The sequence below is a fragment of the Indicator indicator genome, chromosome 3, assembly GCF_027791375.1.
Source record: "Indicator indicator isolate 239-I01 chromosome 3, UM_Iind_1.1, whole genome shotgun sequence".
Taxonomy (NCBI): Eukaryota; Metazoa; Chordata; class Aves; order Piciformes; family Indicatoridae; genus Indicator; species Indicator indicator.
Genome location: NC_072012.1, coordinates 47,107,820 through 47,134,003, shown reverse-complemented (window position 1 = coordinate 47,134,003; position 26,184 = coordinate 47,107,820). Strand labels below are relative to the sequence as shown.

At 44.0% G+C, this 26,184-nt stretch overlaps 1 protein-coding gene across 1 annotated transcript in view; it reads right to left on the bottom strand.

The window, feature by feature from the left end:
* Positions 1-8,697: 8,697 nt before the first annotated feature.
* SLC6A15 (solute carrier family 6 member 15) overlaps positions 8,698-26,184 on the bottom strand; it is a 31,573-nt gene continuing 14,086 nt past the window's right edge. Inside the window, exons 3-11 of the mRNA XM_054399416.1 lie at positions 25,941-26,067; positions 22,992-23,173; positions 21,258-21,368; positions 15,609-15,850; positions 15,305-15,497; positions 14,099-14,291; positions 13,113-13,272; positions 11,693-11,855; positions 8,698-9,069 (exon numbers count right to left, since the gene is read on the bottom strand). Of these exons, the coding sequence (XP_054255391.1) occupies positions 8,698-9,069; positions 11,693-11,855; positions 13,113-13,272; positions 14,099-14,291; positions 15,305-15,497; positions 15,609-15,850; positions 21,258-21,368; positions 22,992-23,173; positions 25,941-26,067 (1,743 nt within the window). The remainder of the gene's footprint in view (positions 9,070-11,692; positions 11,856-13,112; positions 13,273-14,098; positions 14,292-15,304; positions 15,498-15,608; positions 15,851-21,257; positions 21,369-22,991; positions 23,174-25,940; positions 26,068-26,184) is intronic.

Below are 26,184 nucleotides of genomic sequence, written 5' to 3'. Positions count from 1 at the left end.
AGCTGTGTCTTCATATCAGACAGCTAAAACAAAATAATTGTGGGGAGCTGCAGGTCTTTAACATCTTTCCCTAGTTCCAAAATGCTTTGTGAGAAATAATCAAACCTTTCAGCACCTCAAAGCCACTTAAGTAGTTAGGAGGAAAGGATTCTGACACAGCCCAAGTCTTTCTTTTCAGACCAGGGTTCTCTGTCCTGGTTAATTCCTCCTCTCTGTCTGCCCTCCCCTGCTGACAAAACTTTAACCACCTTTGATTCCTAACTCTCTTTAACCAGCTCTATCTGCCTGGGGGCTATGTCTTCTGAAGGCTTGATTACATCATACTTCACATAGCCACCAAGATCCATTTTCTTTCTGAAGTCCTTTATATTTTTTGTTTTTATGGTCACCTACTACCTCTTCAATTTTCACTTTGTCATTCATTGAGTGAGTCTCTATACTGCAGCATCTTTCTTTTCCTTCTTCCTTCTTTTAATGAGCACCATTACAGTTCCACCCTCTTTTATCAGCCTTTGAATGTCTGTCTTAATTTTTATTCTTTGGATTGCAAACCTGACTCTTTGCATGTATTTCCTTTATGCTTGCATCACAAACATGAAATCCAACTAGAATTGCTTTGAAGAATTCCTTTATTCTTTACATACCCTTTTAATTTTTGCTAATCAGTTCTTCTTTTAGTTAAGAGAATATCACTTGCCCTTGAACTTCTAGTGATGGAAAACACTTTCTTATTTTTATATTTTTTGCCTATTCCACCTATAGAGTTCATGTTGGAAAAGACTCTCAGGAGCACCAAGGCCAACCCAGAACCCTACTCTACAAGGCTCACCCCTAAACCACAGCCCCAAGCACCACAGCCAAACCACCTTGAAACACAGCCAGGCTTGGGGACTCCACCACCTCCCTGCCCAGCACATTCCAATCCCTGACCATTCTTGCTGCGAAAATTTTTTTCCTACTATCCAGCCTAAACCTACCCAGTGGCAGCTTGAGGCCATTCCCTCTTGTTCTATCACTAATGACCTGTGAGAAGAGACCAGCACCAACCTCTCCACAACCTCCTTTCAGGTAGTTGTAGAGAGCCAGGAGGTCTCCCCTCAGCCTCCTCTTTTCCAAACTAATCATCTCCAGCTCCTTCAGTCTCTCTTCATCACATTTATTCCCCAGAGCCTTCCCCACCTTCCTTGCCCTCCTCTGCCCTGGCTCCAGCACCTCCACATCTCTCTTGGATTGAGGTGTCCAAAACTGGACACAACACTCAAGGTGTGGCCTCCCCACAGATGTGTCCCAGGGGACAATCCCCTCCCTGCTCCTGCTGGACACAGCATTCCTAACCCCAGCCAGGATGCCTTTGGCTTTCTTGGCCACCTGGGCACACTGCTTGCTCATATATGTTGTAGCAGCCACAGTACTTTTTAAACACCACCAGATATCACAGTAGTTGCTTTCCTCAGAAGAAGAGTTGCAGACTTGGAGTCACTCCTTCAAACACTGTCCCTTCTCAGTGCTCCTTGTTGCCCTCTCAGCTCCCATCTCCCTCCTTGCAGCTTACAGCATTTACTGATGATGCCAGCCAGAAGCATTTCATATTATTATTAATGTTAGTGTTAATATAATCTGAGATTCCCTTATTCCACTAATTATTTTGCCACATAATCAACTCAGTAATTTAAGAAATTAGAATAGCAAGTAATGTAGTCTCCTTCTCTGGAGACTTTTCAAAACCTTCTTGGATATACTCCTGTGCAGCCTGCCGTAGGGGATCCTGCTTTGGCAGAGGGGTTGGACTCAATCTCTGGAGGTCCCTTCCAACCCCTAACATTCTGTGATTCTGAGAATAAGACATCTGGTGGGGGGGAGGAGGAAAAGCATGTAAGAAAATTACTGATTGCAGAATATTGAACCAAGAAACTTCTCATTGCTCTCAAGACCCAGGGAACTGCTTGAAAGAGTCCAGCACAAACTCACAAAAATGATAAAGGGAGTGGAGCATCTTCCTTACAAGGAGAGCCTGAGGGAGCTGAGGGCTCTGTGGCTTGGAGAGGAGGAGCCTGAGAGGTGACCTCATTCATGGTGATCAAGATGTGCAGGGGGAGTGCCAAGAGGCTGGAGCCAGGCTCTGCTGGGTGATGCCCAATGACAGCACAAGGGGCAACAGTGGAAGCTGAGCCATAGGAAGTTCCGTGGAAACATGGAGAAGGAAAAATGTTTTCCCTGTGAGGGTGACAGAACACTGGAACAGGCTGCCCAGTGTGGAGTCTCCCTCTCTGGAGATATTGATGAACTACCTGGATGTGCTCTAGGTGCTCCTGCTCTGGCAGGGGGTTGGACTGGTTGATCTTTTGAGGTCCCTTCCAGCCCCTAACATTCTGTGATTCTGTGATGCTTGGCTCTGGAATATTGACAGTGTCTTGCTGGTTTTACTTGCATTAAAGTTTCTTGCATGTTTCTTTCTTGGATATTAAAAAAAAAAAAAAGAAAAAAGGGGGAAAAAAAAAAAGCAAGCCCTAAACCAAATATCAATGAAAGCAGCTAAAGATACAGAATATTAGTCAAGTTTTGATTTTGAGCAAGGTCATGATCATTCTGAAAATTTCTCTGATGTGGTAGAGAATAAAAATACATCCGTGGATGGACGTGAGGAAGAAGTTCTTCCCCATGAGAGTGGTGAGAGCCTGGAATGGGTTGTCCAGGGAGGTGGTTGAGGCCCCATCCCTGGAGGTGTTTAAGGCCAGGCTGGATGAGGCTCTGGCCAGCCTGATGTAGTGTGAGGTGTCCCTGCCCATGGCAGGGGGGTTGGAACTGGATGATCCTTGTGATCCCTTCCAACCCTGACTGATTCTATCCTTGTGCCCTTTTGAAAAGCTCCTGGACAAGCCATTATTCCCGACACACATGAAATGTGAGCACCATCCAGTGGCAAAGGAAGCGAATCACAGCTTTTGCTCCTGATTCCCTCTTCCTTTTCCTCAAACCACAGATCTAGCAAGGCAATTTAAATCATAGAATCACAGAAATGTCAGGGTTGGAAGGGACCTCAAGGATCATCTAGTTCTAACCCACCCCCGCTATGGGCAGGGACACCTCACACTACAGCAGGTTGCTCAGAGCCACATCCAGCCTGGCCTTCAAAACCTCCAGGGATGAGGCTTCCACCATCTCCCTGGGCAACCTGTTCCAGTGTCTCACCACCCTCATGCTGAAACACTTCTGCACTTCAGGGTGTTCCATCGTGGTCAAAACCACACTGAACATCTGGCCTAGACAGAACATGCATCCTGGGCTTTCTCAAAGCTGAAAAAAACTGCTCAGAAATGCTAATTTGAGTTATTAGGAAGCAGCTGACTGAGAAGCAGTGGTTGGAATGAGTGGAAATTCTACACACTTGTTAAAAGTGTACGAGGAGAAAGGCAAAAGGGCATAAACAAGGCATAACCCCTACCAGAATCATAGAATCATAGAATCATAGAATCAGTCAGGGTTGGAAGGGACCACAAGGATCATCCAGTTCCAACCCCCCTGCCATGGGAAGGGACAGCTCAAACTACATCAGGCTGGCCAGAGCCTAATCCTTAGAGAATAACCCTCAGCAGGCTGCTTGAGTAGCATTAGTAGCCTTTGTGAGGCTTAAACAGAAGTAGCCATTGCACTTGGAAACTAAGATCTTGTTCACATTCTGCATGCCAGGTCTTGTGGAGCAGTAGACCTTTGGCCATCCATCTCTTGCATAGCTAAAGCAGGCAGGTCAGCCACTACAACAGACCTCTGCACTCCATGGATTAGGCACAGAGGGAGGCATGACAACTATCTTGAGCTGTCACTTACTTTAGTGGCCTGATGTGACAGGATGGTGGAAAGCTGCTGCTGCTCTGCCATAAGGGAAGACCAACTTCAGGACCACCTGAGGAACCTCAGCATACATAAATCTATGGGGCCTGATGAGATGCATCCCAGTTTAAGAAAGGTGTTGAGATGCTGGAAGGTGTCCAGAGAAGGGCAACAAGGCTGGTGAGGGGTCTGGAGCACAGCCCTGTGAGGAGAGGCTGAGGGAGCTGGGGGTGTTTAGCCTGGAGAAGAGGAGGCTCAGGGGAGACCTCATTGCTCTCTACAACTACCTGAAGGGAGGTTGTAGCCAGGTGGGGGTTGGTCTCTTCTCCCAGGCAACCAGCACCAGAACAAGAGGACACAGTCTCAAGCTGTGCCAGGGGAAGTTTAGGCTGGGTGTGAGGAAGAAATTCTTCCCAGCAAGAGAGATTGGCCATTGGAATGTGCTGCCCAGGGAGGTGGTGGAGTCACTGTCCTTGGAAGTGTTTGAAGTAAGCCTGGCTGAGGCACTTAGTGCCATGGTTTAGTTGATGAGATGGTGTTGGGTGATAGGTTGGACTGGATGATCTTGAAGGTCTTTTCCAACCTTAGTCACCTTTCTGTGACTCTCTGAATTGGCTGATGTAACTGCAAAGCCACCCTCTGTAGTATTTGCAAAGTCCTGGCAGTTCAGGTGAAGTCCCTGGAGAATGGAAGAAGGGAAACATTGCACCCATTCGTCAAAAGGGTGAAAAAGAGGACCCTGGAAATCAGCAACCTGCCAGCCTCAGCGCTGTGCCTGGGAAGATCATGGAACAGATTCTCCTGGAAGCAACACTGGCACACATGGAGTACAGGGATGTGATTTGAGACAGCCAGCATGGCTTCACCAAGCCCTGGTCCTGCCTGACCAACCTAGTGGCTCTCCATGGTGGTGTAACTACATGACCAATAGATGTCATCTACCTGGACTTTTGTAAAGCCTTTGGCACAGTCACCCACTACATCCTTCTAAGATGGAGAGATATGGATTTGATGGGTGGAATGTCCAGTGAAAAAGGAATTAGCTGAATGATTGCACCCAAAGAGTAGTGATCAATGGCTTGATAACCTGATTGAGATGGGTGATGAAGACAAATGTCTTCATCAGTGAAGATGGTGAGACTGGGGGACACCATTGGCAAGTGTGCAGATGACACCAAGCTGAGTGGTGCAGTTGACAAGACTGAAGGATAGGATGGGTGCCACCTAGAGAGACCTGGAGAGCAGGGCTGAGAAGAATCTCATGAGGTTCAGTAAGGCGAGGTGCAAGGTCCTGCACCTAAGTTGGGGCAATCCTTGATATCAATACAGACTGGGTGATGATAAAATTGAGAGCAGTCCTGCAGAAAAGAACTTGGGGCTATTGGTGGACAAGAAGCTGGACATGAGCAATGTGCACTTGCAGCCCAGAAGGCAAATCACATCCTGGGTTGCATCAAAAGCAGCATGGCCAGCAGGCCAGGAGGTGATTCTGTCACTCTGCTCTGGTGAGACCTCACTGTGTCCATCTCTGGGACTCCCAACAGAAGAGAGACACAGACCTGCTGGAGTGGGTCCAGAGGAGAGCCACAAAGATGATCAGAGGGCTGGAGCACCTCTCCTGCAAAGACAGGCTGAAAGAATTGGGGCTGTCCAGCTTGGAGAGGTTCTGGGGAGACTTTATGGTAGCATTTCAGTATCTGAAGGGACCTACAGGAAGGCTAGGGAGGGACTGTTTAGAAGGGCTTGTAGCGATAGGATGAGGGGCAATGGTTTGGAAACTGCTGCAGGGTAGACTTAGATTGGACTTAAGGAGGAAGTTCTTTACAATGAGAGTGGTGAAATACTGGAACAGGTTGTCCAGGGGTGTGGTTGAGGCCCTGGCTCCTGAGGGCATTCAAGCTCACACTTGATGTGGCCCGGGGCAGCCTGATCTAAGTTGGAGGTGCCCCTGCTCACTGCAGGAGGGTTGAACAAGATGACCTTTGAGGGTCTCTTCCAACCCAATGCAATCTGTGCATCTGAGAATCATTTGGACATGGGTGCCCTGAGTCCAACAGCAATGCATTACACACATGCTGCAGAGTGAGCAGCTCCCTGCTACATGCTGACATTGCAATTCAGAGAACTGCTCTCAGCCCTGTGTTATGCGCACAACTTCTAACAAATTGAAGATGTCTGATAACTGTACACAGCTTTTTCTCAACTAATGCTACTAATTTGACTTTTTGATGAGTGGAAATTACTTCAAAAGCTCTCAGGTTGGAAATGGAAAATTATCTTGGATTATCCTTCATAGGCAAGAGTTACGCCTGAGAAACTTGGTATCAAGTTGCTAAGATGTTTTGTCTAGGATTTTGCTCCTTTTCGTAGAATCATTAGGGTTGGAAAGGACCTCAAGGATCATCTGGTTCCAACCCCCCCTGCCATGGGCAGGGACACCTCACACTGCATCAGGTTGCTCAGAGCCACATCCAGCCTGGCCTTAAAAACCTCCAGGGATGGGGTTTCCACCACTGCCCTGGGCAACCTGTTGCATTTCATTTGTGTCATAGCTTTCCCACACTCTCCAAATCATACTCTTGAAGCACACACTTTCTAAGACTTGCATTTACCTCAACTGAATTGGTGCTTGGGATCCCATCCCTGGAGATACTCAAAGTGAGGCTTGACAGGGCCCTGGGCAGCCTGATCTAGTTGGGGATGTCTCTGCTGACTGCAGGGGTGGTTGGACTGGATGACCCTTGGAGGTCCCTTCCAGCCAGGACCATTCTGTGAATGTGGTTCTTTGTCTGATGTTGGGACAATGTAACTATGTTCTGCCCTTTGCTTACTAGAGGTAGCAAAGTCAGAATTTACACCTCACTTCAGAGCTTTTTGAAGCTAAGAAATGTATCATGTATTATCTTCCAGAGTGTCATGCCAGTTTAGACTTGTTAGGGGTGGAAGGGACCTCAAGGATCATCCAGTTCCAACCCCCGTGCCACGGGCAGGGACACCTCACACTAGATCAAGTTGCTCAGAGCCACATCCAGCCTGTGTGTACAAAATCCTTATTTAATAGAATGGAATGGTTGGTTAATAGAAGCCCAGGTTGTCTGGGGCTCTGAGGAACCTGCTCTAGTTGCAGAAGTTCCTGCTGACTGCAGGGTGGGGGTTGGACAAGATGACCTTTAAAGGTCCCTTCCAACTTGGTGCATTCTATGACTCTATTTCTATGATTCTAAGATATGGCCTTGGATTTTTGTTTTGTTTTGTTTTGTTTTTTTTTTGCTTGCAGGTTCTCTCAGCATCTCTGTTCAGATGGTAAATGTTGTAATAAGCCAGCTGAGGGCAAAGCAGGCTGTGTTGCAGCTTAAGTGTGTTAGGAAAGCACAGGGGAATGACTTGCCAATCTCTTTATTCATAGGTTAAAATGTAATGCCATACAGCTCTTAACAATTACTGACTGAAGAAAATCATCTGCATAAAACAGAAGCAAATCTAAGGGAGATTAATTAAAAAAAAAAACAAAAAAAAAGCCATTTTGCTTCAGCTTTTGAAATGATTACATACATAACAATATACATATTTACATTACAAGGATATTATATAAATATAATATATATGTAATCTTGTAACCACAATAAATATCAAGATTCCTTTTTATTTTTTAGGCACACAGCATAGAAAAAAATGCAGAATCTGCACAATCCTTAAGATTCTTGGAGTGACTCACTCTAACATTATTTTCACACTGAAAAAAGCAAATTATTTTACACAAAATATACAGCCACAGTTTATGCAGTCCCCAGTGAACAGGGAATCTTGCCTCACCTTCCTGTAAGTCTGCTCCTTGGTTTTTCTAATACTATTGTTCTATACAGCTATTACATAAGAAAATAGTTTGCAGGTTTTTTTTTGTTTGTTTTTTTTTTTTTTTACTCAGCTAATAGCCTAAGTAATTATCAGTGCTAATAAAGTAAGTACAGCATATCTACATAAGGTATGTACATGTGTTTACACAAACAGGGATTTGGTGAACCACTTCTGAGCTCACTTTGAATACTGGGGGGGGCTAACCTGAAAGCAGGAAAACAAAAAACAAAACAGAACAAACCATAATAAGACAGAAGAAGCCAAACCCAAACCAAAACAGGATAAAACAGAACAAACCAAAACAAGCAAAAAACATGACGAAAAGAAAAAAGAAAAAGAAGTGTAGAGAAAAAGGAGAGAGAGAAAAAGGAGAGAGAGAAAAAGGAGAGAGAGAAAAAGGAGAGAGAGAAAAAGGAGAGAGAGAAAAAGGAGAGAGAGAAAAAGGAGAGAGAGAAAAAGGAGAGAGAGAAAAAGGAGAGAGAGAAAAAGGAGAGAGAGAAAAAGGAGAGAGAAAAGGGAGAGAGAAAAAGGAGAGAGAAAAAGAAAATAAAAGAAGAGGAGAGAAAAGGAGAGGAGAGAAAAACACAAGGATTTTCAGTGATATTACCTCAGAAACATTTTATCATTTGAGTGAGAGCTGGGCTTGTCCAGTGGTATTACCTCAGAAACATTTCACCCTTTGGGTAAGACCTGGGCTTCAGAGATAGAAAACTTTAAATTTAGAAATTAATTTAAAAAAAAAAAAAAAAGAAATGTTGGCTATGCTGGCAGGCATAGCCTGCCATGGATTAGTGAATGTGTTCCCTTCAGTGCACATAGAACCCCCAGAGAATTCACCCCCAAGGGAGCTCTCTCAACCTGTACGTACAGTCATGGCGTTATCAAGACTGCCGCGACGGAGCACCTGAGATCACACCCTAGCACGTGAAGCTGACCACTTCTCCTTGGAGGGGCGTAGTCAGCGAGAGAGGAGGAAACAAATGGCATGGTTTGTTTTTTCTTTTCTTCCTGCAGCTACAAATCAGACTCTGGCATATCAGGCATGTCTGCCATCAGGTACCCAATCCCGTACCGTCCGTTGGGAGCGGTGTCCAGAGCTGGTGACCCAGTCTGTTTCCGATATATGTTTTTGCCAAAATTTGGAGAGGGCACTTCGCTTGGACTCTTCCCATGGATCAGACTTGTGTTATCCCCCTCCAGGTTAACAGGTTCCTTTATTATCCGTCCTCTTTTGTAGGACACAGATGCCAAACTCCCAGAGCTGTCATCGACCAGGTTGCAACGGCGCACCAGGAAGACGATCGGGACAGGCAGTATGGCCAACACCATCAGAGATATGCAGACAATCATTCCCCACGTTGGATAGCTGTGGAACTCCTCTGTAGCCTGAGAAACCCAAGAGAGATAGCACTAATACATCTTTACTGAAAAAAAAAGAGCAAACCTGCAGTTCTCACCAAAGCCTGCAGTTTTCAATTGCACCCTCGAGAGCTGGCACCAAGAAAGATGTCAAATCCGAATGGTCATGGAGATGTAGGATTGCTGTCTCTCTGACATGGAGTAGAGTAGGACCTCAATACAAGAGAGATGTGGAGGTGCTGGAGCAGTGCAGAGGAGGGCAAGAAAGCTGGAGAAGGGCCTGGAGAATAAATCTGATGAAGAGAGACTGAAGGAGCTGGGGATGGTTAGTTTGGAAAAGAGGAGGCTGAGGGGAGACCTCCTGGCTCTCTACGACTACCTGAAAGGACACTGCAGAGAGGTTGGTGCTGGTCTCTTCTCACAGGTAATTAGTGATAGAACAAGAGGGAATGGCCTCAAGCTGCCACTGGGTAGGTTTAGATTAAACATTAGGAAAAAAGTGTTCATGGAAAGAGTGGTCATGCATTGGAACATGCTGCCCAGGGAGGTGTTTAAAGGTGGTTTGGATGTGGTGCCTGGGGCTATGGTTTAGGGGTGAACCATGTACAGTAGGGTTCTTGGGTTGGACTTGGTGATGTTCAAACTTGAATACAGAAGATTTCACCTCAACATGAGGAGAAGCTTATTTACAAGTGAGGGTGACAGAGCCCTGGAACAGGCTGCCCAGGGGCGTTGTGGAGTCTTCTCTGGAGACTTTCTAAACCCACCTGGATGCATTCCTGTGCAGACTACCCTAAGTGATGCTGCTCTGGCAGGGGGGTTGGACCTGATGATCTCTGGAGGTCCCTTCCAACCTCTGCTTGATACTGTGAGACTGTGAAAAGCCCACTGAAGTTAACTACTGCAGCGAAACCAGAGAACTGTACAAAGCTTAAATACACAGGCCCCAAAATTTCTCAAGAAAACAGCTTAGAAAAGGCAAATCGATTAGAAACTGATTTTGAAATGCTAGGCAAGGCGTATCTGAGAGCACAGTGCCTTTGATGATGCCAAAGGATAGGCTGCAGCCAGCGTTTGGAGACTTCAGCTCTTGTCGATGGCGCTGGGCAAGAGTACTCCTCGAGCGCCCTCTAGTGGCCAAACTCTGCGATGCAGGCAGACTGAACGACCTGCGATAGCTCCTGGTGCGTTGGAAGTAGAACCGAAAGGTTAAGGCAGAAACAGGGTTTTTTTCACTTAAATACTTTCTTTCTCCCCTCCTTTACAGTGAAGGTGACGGAGCTCTGGAACAGGCTGCCCGGGGGGGGTTGTGGAGTCTCCTTCTCTGGAGACTTTCCAACCCCACCTGGATGCATTCCTGTGCAGACTACCCTAAGTGATCCTGCTCTGGCAGGGGGGTTGGACCTGATGATCTCTGGAGGTCCCTTCCAACCTCTGATATACTGTGATCCTGTGGGTCTTCTCCAACCTGAATGTTTCTGTGATTCTGTGAGACAGGTATTAATTGCAGCTATTACTTACAATGCAATATGAGTTCCCAAAGGGGAAAATGTGTGACATTGACTAAATCTCACTATTTAATGACACATAAAAAACTGATATCTGAAATTACTTATCCAGTGTTATCACCCATTTTCTGAAGTACAACAAGAGATAATAAAACTGAACAACCTCTTCCAACCTTAAGAATTTGTTGAACATACATCCACAAACCAGAAGTCACAAAAAGCATGAAGGGCTCACATCAAGCACTTTAAAATATAAGCAAAACTATTCAAAAACTTAAAAAAGCATTTGTTTTACAGTAATATTACTTGAGATAAAAGACATGTCATTAGTTATACTGATTTTTAATCTCCAATTGCATATCTTCTGCTTTCTCATGTATATGTATGTGCCCCAGCATAAGAGGGACATGGAACTGCTAGAGGGTCCAGACAAGTGCCACAAAGATGATCAGAGGGCTGGAGAACCTCCCCTCTGGGGACAGGCTGAAAGAATTTGGCCTCTTCAGTTTGGAGAAAAGAAGGCTCTGGGGATATCTTAGAGCAGCCTTCTGGTACCTGAAGGGGGCCTGCAAGAAAGCTGGAAAGAGATTTTTCACCAAGGCTTGTTGTCATAAGAGAGAATGGATTAAAGCTTGAGGAGGGCAGATTTAGACTGGATGTCAGGAAGAAATTCTTTCCAGTGAGGGTGGTGAGACACTGGAACAGGTTGCCCAGAGAGACTGTGGATGTCCCCTCCGTGGAAGTGCTCAAGGCCAGGTTGGATGTGACCTCCTTGAGTGACCTGGTCTAGTAGAAGGTGTCCCTGCCCATGGTAGTGGGGTTGGACCTAGATGATCTTTAAGGTCCCTTCCAACCTAAACCATTCTGTGAATCTATGAATCCAAAATACTTCAGACCACAGAATCCCAGAAACATTCAGGTTGGAAAAGACCCTCAGGATCTCCAAGTCCAACCCAGAACCCTACTCTACAAAGGCTCACCCCTAAGCCATATCCCTAAGCACCACATCCAAACCACCTTTAAACACATCCAGGCTTGGGGACTCAGTCACCTCCCTGGGCAGCTCATTTCAATGCCTGACCACTCTTTCATGATGATGATGATGATGATGATGATGATGACTGTGTCTGTGATATACATACCGTGTCTTCAATCCAAGCATTGTAGCCAGGGGGACTTAATCCCATTTGGACAATGCTAGCTACCAGCAAACACAGCAATACCAAAGGTGAAACATACTTCCACATGTAGTAATAATACTGGCTTGGAGAAAACCCAAGCATGTCCTTCAGATCCTCCATAAATCTGTGAAGGGAATGAAAGGTTATTGTTAGTGCAGACACTGGGGCTTCAAGTGCTGTCATGGATACATAGCACCTGATTTGAGGAGACACTGAAAAGATGCAAGGCTAGAAATGGCAGCAATGGACTGAAAAACTGAGCTTGTGTTCCTAGTTCAGAGCTGATGAACAGAAGGTATCACGACACAGCACTGAGACTTAGTACAATGCTTCTTTGGAAGCATTGTGCTGGAAAGACATTTAAACTCACAGAATCATACATGAGGGAGGTGATTCTCCCCCTTCTGTTCTGCTTTCATCAGACCCCACCTGAAGTACTGCATCCAGTTCTGGAGCCCCCAAGGACATGGAGCACTTGGGCCATAAGGATGATCAGAGGGCTGAAGCACCTCCTCTATGAGGAGTCACTTAGTGAACACATTCTGGTGATTTCAGTCACAAGATGTAAAAAAATTAGAGGGTTGCTCTTTTCAGCCATCACTGAGAGAAGGCTACTTACCTTCACTGACAACTGTACTGCTTCCAGCTAAGTTTTGACCCTGCTCTTTAATATCATTTTCTCTTACTTCCTTTCTGACAACTAATTGCTACAACACTCCAAACCAAAGCTAGTTCATAAACTGAAACTTTCTTATTGTCACTGCCATTAAGAGTTTGCTTTCTTCCTTACTCAGGCTGCCTGGAACACTGCAGGGTCTGCTCAGAATACTCATCCTCATGGGCTGCTTAGATCATAGCTATTACTTCCTGAATCCTTTCACTTGCCATCTTACTTCTATATAAATTCCTCATACTTGTACATCCAGCCTCCTTTTTAACTCTCTAATTTTGCCTCTTTTACTGCACCCTCCTCTCTTTTAGTGGAACACTGCAACAGGTTGCCCAGGGAGGTGGTTGAGGCCCCTTCCCTGGAGAGATTCAAGGTGAGGCTTGATGAGGCCCTGGGCATCCTGATCAAGTTGGGGGTGTCCCTGCTGACTGCAGGGAGGTCAGACTGGATGATCTTTGGAGGTCCCTTCTGGCCCAGACCATTCTGTGATTCTGTGACTTTAGATCTGTTGCAATCATGCTTTGGGCTTCAGTGCACTCTCCTGATGCCTTATATCATCTTGCTCCAAAATTTGTCCTTAAAACCAGATTAAATTCACTGACCCACTTTCTACTTACCTCCATTTACATGTACATTTCAAATACTTCAAGCAGTATGATTAAAACAGTCATAATTACTGTTAATATGGACAGATCCACTTCCTTCACTCACTTGTCTATTCCATAAATTCTTGTGACTGCAATGTTCTCCAGAATGACCACAATTAGCAGGGGCAGAGTAGCTGAGTAGTCATCAAACATCGTCACAAAGTAATTCCCAGAGCGCTGCACAAAGATCAGGCCAATGAAAAATGCTACCAAGCAGCAGATGACTGGAACAGAGGACAGAAACCTGGACTGTAAATCATAAAAGCTCCACAGCCAAAGAGGAAATAAAGAGAGCTTGGAACAGCAAAGATACACTTTAATGCATTATTTCATATAATCAAAACTTGAGAACATTTTGCTTTCTAGAAGGGGGGGGGGTCTCGATTTGAAGTGCTTTAGGAATCTTACCCATTCCCTATGCAAGGGAGAAGTGATGAAATAAGAATTACTGGAATTGCCATATTACAGCAGTCCTGATTAAGCAGCAGAGACAACCAGCAAGTGACTATTTCTCATGACCACAAGGCTAAAGTCACCTGAACTGGTAAGCTAAACACCACACATTGCATTATTTGGGTCACTGGATCGCTTTTGAGAGCTTAGAAAAGAACCAAAGTTTCAGACTCTAATTCCAGAAAATATGTAAAGGTTGAACAAACTTTCTCTGAAGATCATTCATGGCATGGAGCTCCACTAGGACAGGCTGAGGGAGCTGGGGTTGTTCAGTCTGGAGAGAGAAGGCTCTGGGGAGACCTAATAGCAACCTTCCAGTACTGAAGGGGGCTACAAAAAAGCTGCAGAGGGACTGGTTACAAAGGCCTGGAGTGATAGGATGAGGGGCAATGGTTTGAAATTGGAGAAGAGCAGATTTAGATTGGATGTTAGGAACAAGTTCTTTACCATGAAGTTGGTCGAACAGTGGAACAGGTTGCCCAGGGAGATAGTTGAAGTACCATCCCTGGAGATATTCATGGTCAGGATCAACAAGGCTCTGAGCAACCTGATCTAGTGGAGGATGTCCCTGCTCTAGTGAGAAGACAGTTCACTCACCAGTAAGAATTTCTTTCCTGACCTTGAAGGTATCAACAATGGGTGTGATGATGCCTTCAATGGTTCCAAACATACTTCCAAGTCCCAAATTTACCAGCATGAGGAAGAACATGACTGACCAGAAAGGAGAAGCAGGGAAATGGGTCATTGCTTCTGTAAAGGCAATAAAAGCTAAACCAGTTCCTTGAACTGCCTGTCAAGAGAAAAAAAAAAAATCCACATTATTGTTCATTAAGAGCAATTTTTTTTGGTAGTTTGGTACCCTGGCTGGGTAAGTATGAATTGTCATTGATTAAATCTTGAAGGTGAAAAGGGATCTTGCTTGCATATCTAATATGTGACTCTTCCAAATCTGCCAACTTATTACTACTGTCTACTGAAATATTGGATTTGGCTGAGAACATGGAAGTTGGTCAACATTAATGACACACTTCTTCCACAGAATCACAGAATACCAGTTTGGAAGGGATCTCAAAAGATCATCTTGTTCCACCTTTCTTGGCAGAAGCATGGTCTAGACAAGATGGCCCAGCACTTCCCTGGGGAGATTATCCAATGTCTGACTGTGAGAAAGTTTCTTCATGAGCACCTCCCCTATGAGGACAGGCTGAGAGAGTTGGGGCTGTTCAGTCTGGAGAAGAGAAGGCTCTGAGGAGACCTTCTTGTGGCCTTCCAGTATCTGAAGGGGGCTACAAGAAAGCTGGGGAGGGACTTTTTGGGGTGTCAGGGAGTGATAGGACTAGGGGGAATGGAACAAAAATAGAAATGGGTAGGTTGAGATTGGATGTTAGGAATTCTTCCCCATGAGGGTGGTGAGACACTGGCACAGGTTGCCCAGGGAGGTGGTGTCAGCCTCATCCCTGGAAGTTTTTAAGGCCAGGCTGGATGTGGCTGTGAGCAACCTGCTGTAGTGTGAGGTGTCCCTGCCCATGGCAGGGAGGTTACAGTAGATGACCTCTGAGGTCCCTTCCAACCTAAGCCATTCTATGATGTGTTACAAATCAGCCAAGACTAAATTAAGGTATGAGACTCAAAAGCCCTCAGGTGAGCTGAAATGCAGCCCTGCACAGAACCATGTTCTCTATGATCACACTGCCCATAGGTACACTGCACTGGTACTCTAAGTGTACTTCACAGTTTACTTCAGGCTTACAAATACTGATCTGCTCAGAATCTCTGCATTTCAGATTCACTTATCACTCTCACCTTGTTAAGTTCATCTTCAATTTGACATGATTTCAGACCAAGAGACTCAAACTCTTCCTCTTTAACTTTCTGAATAATGTCATAAACTAAATTGTAATCTTCTGCTGTAATGCTGGAGAAATTGATATGATGTGGTATCATATCCTGGCTCAGATTGCCTACTTTCAAGAGTTTTAAGATCTTCTCTGAATTTCTGTAAAACACAACAGAAGAGAGAAATAAAACTCAATGATCTGTGGTAACTCCTAACTTAAATATACCATTAAAATTATTTTTTTTTAAAAAAGAAAATGGATATTCATACTGGATAACACATTTTTCATTTATGATATTGGCTTTGAAGCCCAGAACTGCAAACACCACCAAAGTTGCCAGCACAGAAGTGAAAAAATTGATGAAGGACACCAGTACAGCATCAAAATGGCAGTTGTTGTCTCTCTTGTTGTAGCTTGAAAAGGCAATGACTCCACCAAATCCAAGCCCTAAGGCAAAGAACACCTGAGTAGCAGCTTCTCTCCAGACCTTGGGCTCCAGCATTATTTCAAGCTGTTTGAAATTAGATATAATATATGTCAGCTATAAAGTGCATTTATTTCTATTATATGAAAAGACAACAGAAGAAAATAAAACAGGAAGACAACCTACATCATAAAATGCTCGACTACAAACAGTTTCATTATGACAAAAATGAAAGCTGAAGGTGAAACCTAAAATTGAGCAAGCTTATGGCCCAGAATTTCTATTTATTTTTTTGTATTTATATTTTTTTTATATTACAGAATCCTTAAAGAGAAACATGCTACCAAGTATGCTCCCTACAATGAGACACTACTGAAGCTATATCACAATTGAAATAACTGCTAGTTACATCCAGAAATAAGCACAAATATCCATCTTTTTTTTCTCTTTTTTTTTTTTTTTAAATACAGCATTTACTGGCTGTTTTTTTTTTTGTTTTTCACAGTATGGACACTTGCTAGGCTTAAGCTGTATTTTGGGATGGTCAATCCTCACATAAATGCAGTTAACTGTTTTGAAAGTTGCTTTGTTGTTACTTCTCAAAGAGAAGAAGTGAACAGGAGGTACAGGTTCTTACATGGAATTCTATTACATGCAAATAGGTAAAGCAAAACACAACACAGGAGAAAAATGCTGGCCACCACAAGCTGTATAGTCCATGAATCAAATCTCCCTTAATCCAGATGCTTTGAATTTACCCTAAATGGGTCATGGATCTGAAGTACAGCTAAGCTTTCTATCAAAATAACTGAGCTGTGTTGCTCACTGAGATAACCATACTACTAGAAATATCTTTGTTTCAACTTGATGAGTCATCACCTGTCTGCATCTATACAAAAAAAAGAGGTACATGTGAAACTGATCAGGGGACTGGAACACCTCTCCTATGGGATAGGCTGAGGCAGTTGGGATTGTTCAGCCTGGAGAAGAGAAGGCTCTGGGGAGACCTAATAGTTGCTTCCCACTACCTGAAGGAGGCCTACAAGAAGGCTGCAGAGGGTCTGTTTCCAAAGGCCTGAAGTGATAGGATGAGAGGCAATGTTTAGAAACGAGAGAAGAGATTTAGATTAGATGTTAGGAGCAAGTTCTTTAGCATGAGGTTGGTGGAACACTGGAACAGGCTGCCCAGGGACGCAGTCAAGGTCCGATCCCTGGAGATTCTCAAGGTCAGGCTGGACAAGGGTCTGAGCAACCTGATCTAGTAGAGGATGTCCCTGCTGACTGCAGATGAACTTTGTAGGTCCCTTCCAACCCACACCATGCTATGATTCTAAGATTTCTCAATTTGATTCAGGGCCTCCATTTATTTAACAGTAAAAGACCTTACATCTGTGCATGCAATCTGCATTTTTTTTTAAACCTTAGCCTTAACAGAAACAGTAGACATAAAAAGCATCAGCACAGATGTCAGCATCATTAGACTGACTGTCTTGCTCAGCAGAAAAAAAACACCCCAACACTCTGCTATTATTATCATAATATCTTGAAAGATTTTTAGTTTCCCATAAAGGTATAGTATTAGAATAGATAGGTAGCAGATACTTTCTTCATTCACTTATAATAGCTAAAATAGAATATGGGGGGAGGGGGCAGGGGGGAGAAGAAAGAAAGTATTTAAGTGAAAAAAACCCTGTTTCTGCCTTAACCTTTCGGTTCTACTTCCAACGCACCAGGAGCTATCGCAGGTCGTTCAGTCTGCCTGCATCGCAGAGTTTGGCCACTAGAGGGCGCTCGAGGAGTACTCTTGCCCAGCGCCATCGACAAGAGCTGAAGTCTCCAAACGCTGGCTGCAGCCTATCCTTTGGCATCATCAAAGGCACTGTGCTCTCAGATACGCCTTGCCTAGCATTTCAAAATCAGTTTCTAATCGATTTGCCTTTTCTAAGCTGTTTTCTTGAGAAATTTTGGGGCCTGTGTATTTAAGCTTTGTACAGTTCTCTGGTTTCGCTGCAGTAGTTAACTTCAGTGGGCTTTTCACAGTCTCACAGTATCAAGCAGAGGGTGGAAGGGACCTCCAGAGATCATCAGGTCCAACCCCCCTGCCAGAGCAGCATCACTTAGGGTAGTCTGCACAGGAATGCATCCAGGTGGGTTTGGAAAGTCTCCAGAGAAGGAGACTCCACAACGCCCCTGGGCAGCCTGTTCCAGGGCTCTGTCTCCCTCACTGGAAAGAAGTTTCTCCTCATGTTGAGCTGAAATCTTCTATGTTCAAGTTTGTATCCATTCTTCCTTGGCTTATCACTGTGAACCACTGAAAAGAGCCTGGCCCCCTCCACTTGACCCCCACCCCTCAGCTATTGATAGACATTGATCAGATCCCCTTCTCTCCTCAAGACTTTTAAATAGCCCCAGGGCTCTGTCTGTCTTCACAGGGAGCTCAAGTCCCCTAATCATCCACGTGGCTCTCTTTCATAGACCTTTCTTTAGGATTTTCTTTAAGGGCATTATTTGGAATTTCTGCTTTGCTCAGCAAGTGTCTACCAAAAAAGCTCTCCCCTTGTTCATTAGCCCTGTGCTCTCACACCCACCCCTAGGTCTGCCAATCCTCTGCTGTGCTGGCACAACTCCTCTGATGGAATCTGTTGTCATCAGTGTGGTTGTTTGCTGAACTAATCAAGGCTGAAAAGATGTTTCCCCTTCCCCTCTCATGTGTATAATATCCACCTGAATAATTTTCAACCTGTATCAGTTATTCTGCCTGCCCCACATAAACTGCTAACACAATGCAGAGAATGCAAACAACAGGTTGGGGAGACTGAATTTCTTCAGGTAGATTCATACAACCCTGCGAATCCAAATCAGTGCTCAAGTACAGAATCAATCAGAGATTATAATGAAAATACCTCTAAAGGTTTCTATTTGCATTATACATATGGCAGACAGGCCTCCTAATCTCAAATTTAAACTCCAACTTTAATTGTAAGATACAGAACTGGAAACCAGTAGAAGAAATTTAAAACCGTTTTTCTTTCAAGTTTGCTTATGTTGACACTTTAAACAACTGCATAATTAAGTTATAACCTAAAGTAAGCATCAGCTGCAACTTATTGTAAATCTAACTCATGAAAGATGAGATAGCAAAGAGATGTTGGTATAGCAGGGGAGTTTCAGTGTTTACTTTCTTTCAGTCTCTAGTGGTACTTCTCTAAATATAGAGATTATAAACAGGGTGGTTGAGAGACCAAATTACAACTTCAGGAAGTCTGTTTTCCACCTCTGCTATAGACTTCCTCTTCATCACTAACCATCACATTTCTCTGTTTCTCAAACTTCCTAAATTTGTCTGAGCAGCCTGCAAGTTCATGCAGAAGCAGGACTCTCTGAAGAGGAGGCAGTGAGGGAAGCAGATGCAAGGTCACAATGCAAGGTCATTTTAATGGGATGACAATTGTCCACAGACTCAAAACATCTGGAACCAAAAAACTGGCAACATCCTGCCATCTGACATTAGCTACTATGTGAATTGATTTTACCATAGAATTCTAGGTTGCAAGGGACCTCCAAAAGTCATTTAGTCCAACTCCCTCTGCAGTAAGCAGGGACATTCTCAACCAGATCTGGTTGCCCAGAGCCCTGTCCAGCCTCACCTTGAGTATCTCCACAGATGGGGCCCCAGCCACCTCCCTGGGCAACCTGTTCCAGTGTTCCACTACCCTCTTGCTAAAGGACCTGCTCCTAACATCCAATCTAATTCCGCCCTCCTCCAGTTTGAAGCCATTGTCCCTTGTCCTGCCTCTCCTGCAGGCCTCCGCAAACAGTCTCTCTCCATCCTTCCTGTAGCCCCCTTCAGGTACTGGCAGGCTGCTCTTAGGTCTCCCCAGAGCCTCCTCTTCTCCAGGCTGAACACCCCCAGCTCCCTCAGCCTGTCCTCATAGCAGAGGTGCTCCAACCCCCTGAGCATTTTTGTGACCCTCCTCTGGACCTGCTCCATCAGCTCCGTGTCCTTTCTATACTGAAGGCTCTGGAGCTGGACACAGTACTCCAGGTGAGGTCTGACCAGAGCAAAGTGGTAGAATCACCTCTCTGGATCTGCTGGCAATGCATCTTTTGATGCAGCCCAGGAAGCAAGCTCACACTATCTGCTCATGTCCAGCTCCTCTCTTATTATGTGGCTTTCATTTTTGAAATATCACTCTTGTTCTGTTCAACTGTATTATGAAATGGTCTTGTCTGGAAGTCTATTTCATAACACAATATGAAGTCCAGCATTACTCATTCCTGAGTATGGCTCTAACTACACTGTAGTATAGATACAATTACAAGCATTTGAGATGGATGTGGGTAGAATTTCAATCTTCAGTCTAAACAATGACTCATAACATCCCTTCTCATCTCTGTAGTTACAGAATCTAAAGTTCTGTAAGACACGTTACTGGCTAAAAGGTTAAAAGTGAAAAATGTATTCTTGGATGTGCTGCTTTTGGCACAAGAAGAAGAAATATGGCAAGAAAAGCTGAGTGGTGAGTACTTAAGCTAGTATTAAAGACAGGTGTCCTGTACTTTTGGACTACTATGCCAACAGAATTAGTTTATTTCTACAAAGGATCAAATTTGCCCCCTTTTCAAAGGGACAAGTTAACTATGTAAAGCCATGGCAGTGTTCAAGGTATGGCATGTCACTGTGGCACCCTGGAACCAGGCATTTCAGTCCTAGAGAATGGCAAGATTTAAGATTCACTTCTGTTTTCCTTATTTGGACCTCTCCTAACATCCTGAACCCTGTAAACAGCACTTTCAGTTGCTTAGCTTTGTAAAGGCATCCAACTCTGGTAAACCTTAGAATCATAGAATTGTTAAGGTTGGAAGGGACTTCAAGGATCATCCAGTTCAATACCCCCTGCAGGGACACCTCACACTAGATCAGGTTGCTCAGAGCCACATCCAGCCTGGCCTTCAAAACCTCCAGGGATGAGGCTTCCACCACTCCCTGGGCAACCTGTTCCAGTGTCTCACCACCCTCATGGGGAAGGACTTCTTCCTAACATTCAATCTGAATCTACCCACTTCTAGTTTTGTTCCATTCCCCCTGGTCCTATCACTACCTGACAGCCTAAAAAGTCCTTCACCAGCTTTCTTGTAGGCCCCTTTCAGATACTTGGAAGGCCACAAGGTCTCCTCAGAGCCTTCTCTTCTACACACTGAACAGCCCCAACACTCTCAGTCTGTCTCAATAGGAGAGGTGCTCCAGTCCTCTGATCATCCTCATGGCCTTTCACCTAAGGGAGGTGGCAACTACACAGACCCTTGGAACATTTAGACCCTTTTAGGGCTCCGTATTGTGCCACTGAGGTCAACAAACAATTTTGCAAGCGAATCAAACAGAAAAAATGGCCAAATGTCCTATGAAGAAAGCAAGCTTAAATGACAGCATTCACAAATGGTCAAGTTGCAACTGAAGTTTTCAGTACACTGCAAATGCAAACTAAGCACCTACCTTGGGTGTGAACATGTGGCGAATTCCATCCACTGACCCATTAAGGAGCAGTCCTCTGATCAGAAAGCATAAAAGTACCACATAAGGAAAAAGGGAACTAAAATACATGATCTGAAAAACATTAAGAAGAAATTTAACATGATGTCCATGGACTTTATTCTCAGCTGCTTCATGCACTGCTCAGTATCTTTTGGATATATGACTGAATTTGATAATCATAGGCTGTTAACAAATAGGCAGAACACTTCCCAACCCCCTTGGTCTCTGCAGCACAAAGCAAAATCACACAATTCCAAATGAAAATCTGCGTTGTATCAAAGCTATACAGGTGCCAAGGTGCTGAGTAACTGACAACAAACTGCTGGGCTTCAAGGGAAATGCAGTGTGAGTTCAATGAAACCATGCCCAGGACAGAAGCAGACTGGTTTAGAAACGCTTGGCTTCTGTTACAGTTTGAAGGGGGAACTTTAGCCCAGGCCCTGACTGCAAAGACTGAAAGTAAAGTAAATTACCATTGGATAAAAAAGGAAAATAATGATAAGGTCTACAGAAATTTATTGGATTGCTAATGGGAATACAGAGCAGAGGTATAAACAGTTCTTGCTCTCTTCTTCTGTTGCTTCTGTTTGCAAATTCTCTCTCTCTCTCCCGTGGCCTTTCCAGGGCTATCTCTGGTTTGACTACTGTGTGAGGTAACAGGAAGGAGGGAGGGAGTGGGGAAGAGGTGAACAAGTCCCCTGGATCCATCCCAAGGGGGTTCTGAGGAGTTTCTGTGTCATTTATAAATTGCATGTATATATATAGTACATCTATCGTATATTTTGTACATATTCATTGCATTTCAGTTTGCTTGTAAACAGAGCTTCATTTGCTTCCATCCCAAACTGAGCTAGCCTGGCAACTTATTTTGGGGGGGTAATTCTCTCAAATTAGTTATGGGGGTAATTTCAACCCACCACAGCTTTACAACTGCTCTTTGATTCAAGTACACAGTATGGTAGACAGGCAGCATTCCATCTTCAGGAGGGAGAAATGGCAAGAGTCAATGGAAAGTACAGAACCAAAGGATTCAAGTCACTAAGTAATGCTTACTGCCAAAACAAAACAAAATAAAAATCATGATCAAGTATTTCACCTCAGTGCCAAACTTTTTATTAGCAAAGAATTTTTCTATTAGAAGAGATTATTTTTCATCTGTAAATCCCACTGAGATCAACAGAGCTCGCTAATCGTTCACGAGCCAGTCCAGCTGGCTGCAGGTAAAGGAAAGAAGTCAAGGTGACATATTCAGATGCAAAGGGGTGGTTAGACATTAATCAAAAGAAACAATGCAGAACCCTGAAAAAAGCATCTGTGTTAATGACAGAAGCTAGATACCAAGGACAGTAACAATAAACAGGAAAGCATTCTGAGGACCTCACTGCACTACGATCATACATGGAAACCTTAATTCCTTATGCTGCACAATCAAGCTGAGGCACAAGAAGAACTGATTCTTCTTCAGATCTCAATTCCCACTAAATTACTACAATTCCCACTAAAATAACTACAGTTTTGATGCTTAACTACTGAGAGTCCTCATCTTGAGATTATACAGAACACTCGGGTGAGTCACAGCTCCCAACCTGCTCCTACAGATTTCACCAAGAGAGGAAACAAGAGGGTGTGGTGAACAAAACTGCTGCTGAAGGTTTCAAAGCAAAACATTGTCACTTAAGTAAACAGTGTACTCACTTTGCCTGAAGACTGAATGCCTTTGATCATGGCTAGGCATACCATGACCCAGGCAGCCAGCAAGCAGATAGTCATCTTCCAATTTAAACCCCCACTTTCAGACAAAGAGCTAGAAATATTCAGTGCTTCTCTGTACCAGTAATAAGTGGTTGCAGAACTTTTCTCACACTCAGGCTCCACAACTGTCAAGAGATGTTAGCAAGCACAGAATGGGTTCAGGACAAGGAGTAGTTTTCCAACATTTCATAACAACGTTCTGCCAGTTCCCAATGTTTGTAATTGTGTCACCATTTACTGTGGAACTAAATTTACAAGGAGCCTTAAGGCATCATCTAACATAAAAGGTGTCTGATATTTGTGAAAGGCTCTGGGTACAAGTTTTTAAAACACCATTTTGGGTAACTGTTCTTCTGCATATGGTCAATCTGAGTCCTAGGCAGAACTTACTTTTCACTGAAGTGCTAAACATAGGCAGACCTTGTCATAGAATCACAGAAAGGTTTGGATTGCAAGGGACCTCCAAAGGTCATCTAGCCCAAACCCCCTGCAATGAACAGGGATATCCTCCACTACATCAGGTTGCTCAGAGCTTTGTCCAGCCTGATCTGGAATATCTCCAGGGATGGAGCCTCAACTACCTGCCTAGATAACCTGTTCCAGTGTTCCACCACCCTCTGCTCTTGTGAGACCCCACCTCAATTACTGCATCCAGCTCTGGTGTCCCCATCATAAGAAGGACACAGAGCTATTGGAGTGAGTCCAGAGGAGGACCGCAAAGATGATCCAGGGGCTGGAGCACCTCTGCTATGAGGATAGGCTGATGAAGCTGGGGTTGTTCAGCCTAAAGAAGACAAAACTCCAGGGGACCTTACAGCTGCCTTCCAATACCTGAAGGGATCCTGCAGGAAGGTTGGAGAGGGACTTTTCATAAGGGTGTCTTGTGACAGGACAAGGGGGAAAGGTTTTAAGCTGAGGGAGGGTAGGTTCAGATTGGATCTTAGGAAGAGATTCTTCAGTACAAGGGTGATGAGAGTCTGGAACAGGCTGCCCAGAGAGGTTATGGATGCCTCCTCTGTGGGGGTGTTCAAAGCCAGGTTGGGTGAGGCCTTGAGCAGTTGAGTCTCATTGAGAGGTGTCCCTGCCCATGGTGGGGAGGTTGGAGTAGATGATCAAGGAGGTGCTTTCCAACCTAAGCCATTCTATGATTCTGTGATGATAAACTTTCAAAAGTTACAGGATGTTATCAAATGTGATACTTCTCCCTGTTCAAGCTTCGTTCGGATCACCTCTGCTTAAGTTAGGCTGACACACTATGTCTCAATATTTAGCCAGGATAAGAGCATGTAAACAAGGACTGTGACTGGATATGAGCAGGCTGTGTGAGCTTGCAGCCCAGAAGGCAAATCACATCCTGGGCTGCATCAAAAGCAGCACTGCCAGCAGATCCAGAGAGGTGATTCTGCCACTTTGCTCTGCTCTGGTGAGACCTCACCTGGAGTACTGTGTACAGCTCTGGAGCCCTCAATACAGAAAGGACATGGACCTGATGGAGAGGGTCCAGATGAGAGCCAAGAAAATGATCAGGGGTTTGGAGCACCTCTGCTACAAGGATAGTCTGAGGGAGCTGGGGCTGTTCAGCCTGGAGAGGAGGAGGCTCCACGGAGACCTAATAGCAGCCTGCCAGTACCTGAAGGAGGCTACAGGAAGGATGGAGAGAGACTTTACAAAGGCCTGCAGGGACAGGACAAGAGGCAATAGCTTCAAACTAGAGAAGAGCAGAATAAGATTGGGTATCAGGAAGAAGTTCTTTACTATGAGGGTGGTGGAACACTGGAACAGGTTGCCCAGGGAGGTGTTTGAGGCCCCTTCCCTGGAGATATTCAAGGTGAGGCTTGACGAGACCCTGGACAACCTGATCTAGTTGGGGATGTCCCTGCTGACTGCAGGGAGGTCAGACATTTGGAGGTCTCTTCTGGCCTGGACCATTCTAAGATTCTATGATTCTATGACTTGATTAATGAACAATAGCTCATGAAATACAATCAGTTGGACTGTGTGCCAGCATTCACAAATACTGATTATTTCAAACAACTGAAGCAAGCAACTCTTAACAAAGACACTATAGAAGCATTGTACAACTTTTCAAATGTCCCTGGTTATATTCTTCATTAAAGTGGTGAAAAAAAAATCCAAACAAAAAAAAAAATCCAAAAAAAAAAAAACAACCCAACAAACAAACCCCACAACAGATAATTAAGATCTGACATTAAAAGAAATATTTCATCTTTCAATAGTAAGGATAATGCAAAGGATGTAATTATTATAATAAAAAAAAGGAATAAAGAACCTTAATGCTGTTGTATAATGTTTTCATGTCAAACCATCTCATTATAGCAACAAACCTATGATCACTTATCTCATTTCTGTTGCTTTACAAAGCAAACCATGCTTTTATCACATCCATTTAGTTGTTTATAGTTTTCCATTTTCTTTGTTAACAATGCAGTGCTTTCTGTCAGGAAATACCCTACCAACTGCAATGTAGAAATATTCTTTCTTCCACCTTTGTTTTTCAGCAAGTAAGCATGAAAAGCAGTATCAACATCAAAAAAGCAATCAGAAATTTTTGTTCACTCCACTAAGCAGCACTCTTAATTTCATGACACTTTAAAATGCTGTTGGCAGTGATGTTCCTTTCCAAATGCAATATATTCACTTTTGATGAGGTCTCTCTGTTGTATTTTCCCCCAAGTATTATAATGTGACATCCTAACAAGATACAGAACCAGCTTTACATACAACACTTTTCCCCCACAAATATCTCTTTGAATTGTGGTGTTATTTTTCTCTTTTTTTGTTGCTGTTTTTTTTTTTGTTGTTGTTGTTGTTGAAAATCTCAAATTCTATCTACTTGATATTAAATTTTTAAGAACATTAATATAGACTTACAGGTATGAGAAGCATTTTTAACTAAAGGACACTGGTCCCATGGTAATGGATGCTGAAATGACTGGGAAAAGTAAAACAGACTCCATCCAATAATGACATTGTAGTATAGGGCCACAAAGAAACATACCTAAAAAAAAAAACCAAAAAGATGAAAATGTTGCATTTATTAACTACATTTGTAGATTACATTGAAAAAAATAAATGCACTGAACTGCCTATTTCTGCACATCAGCCACTGAACCTA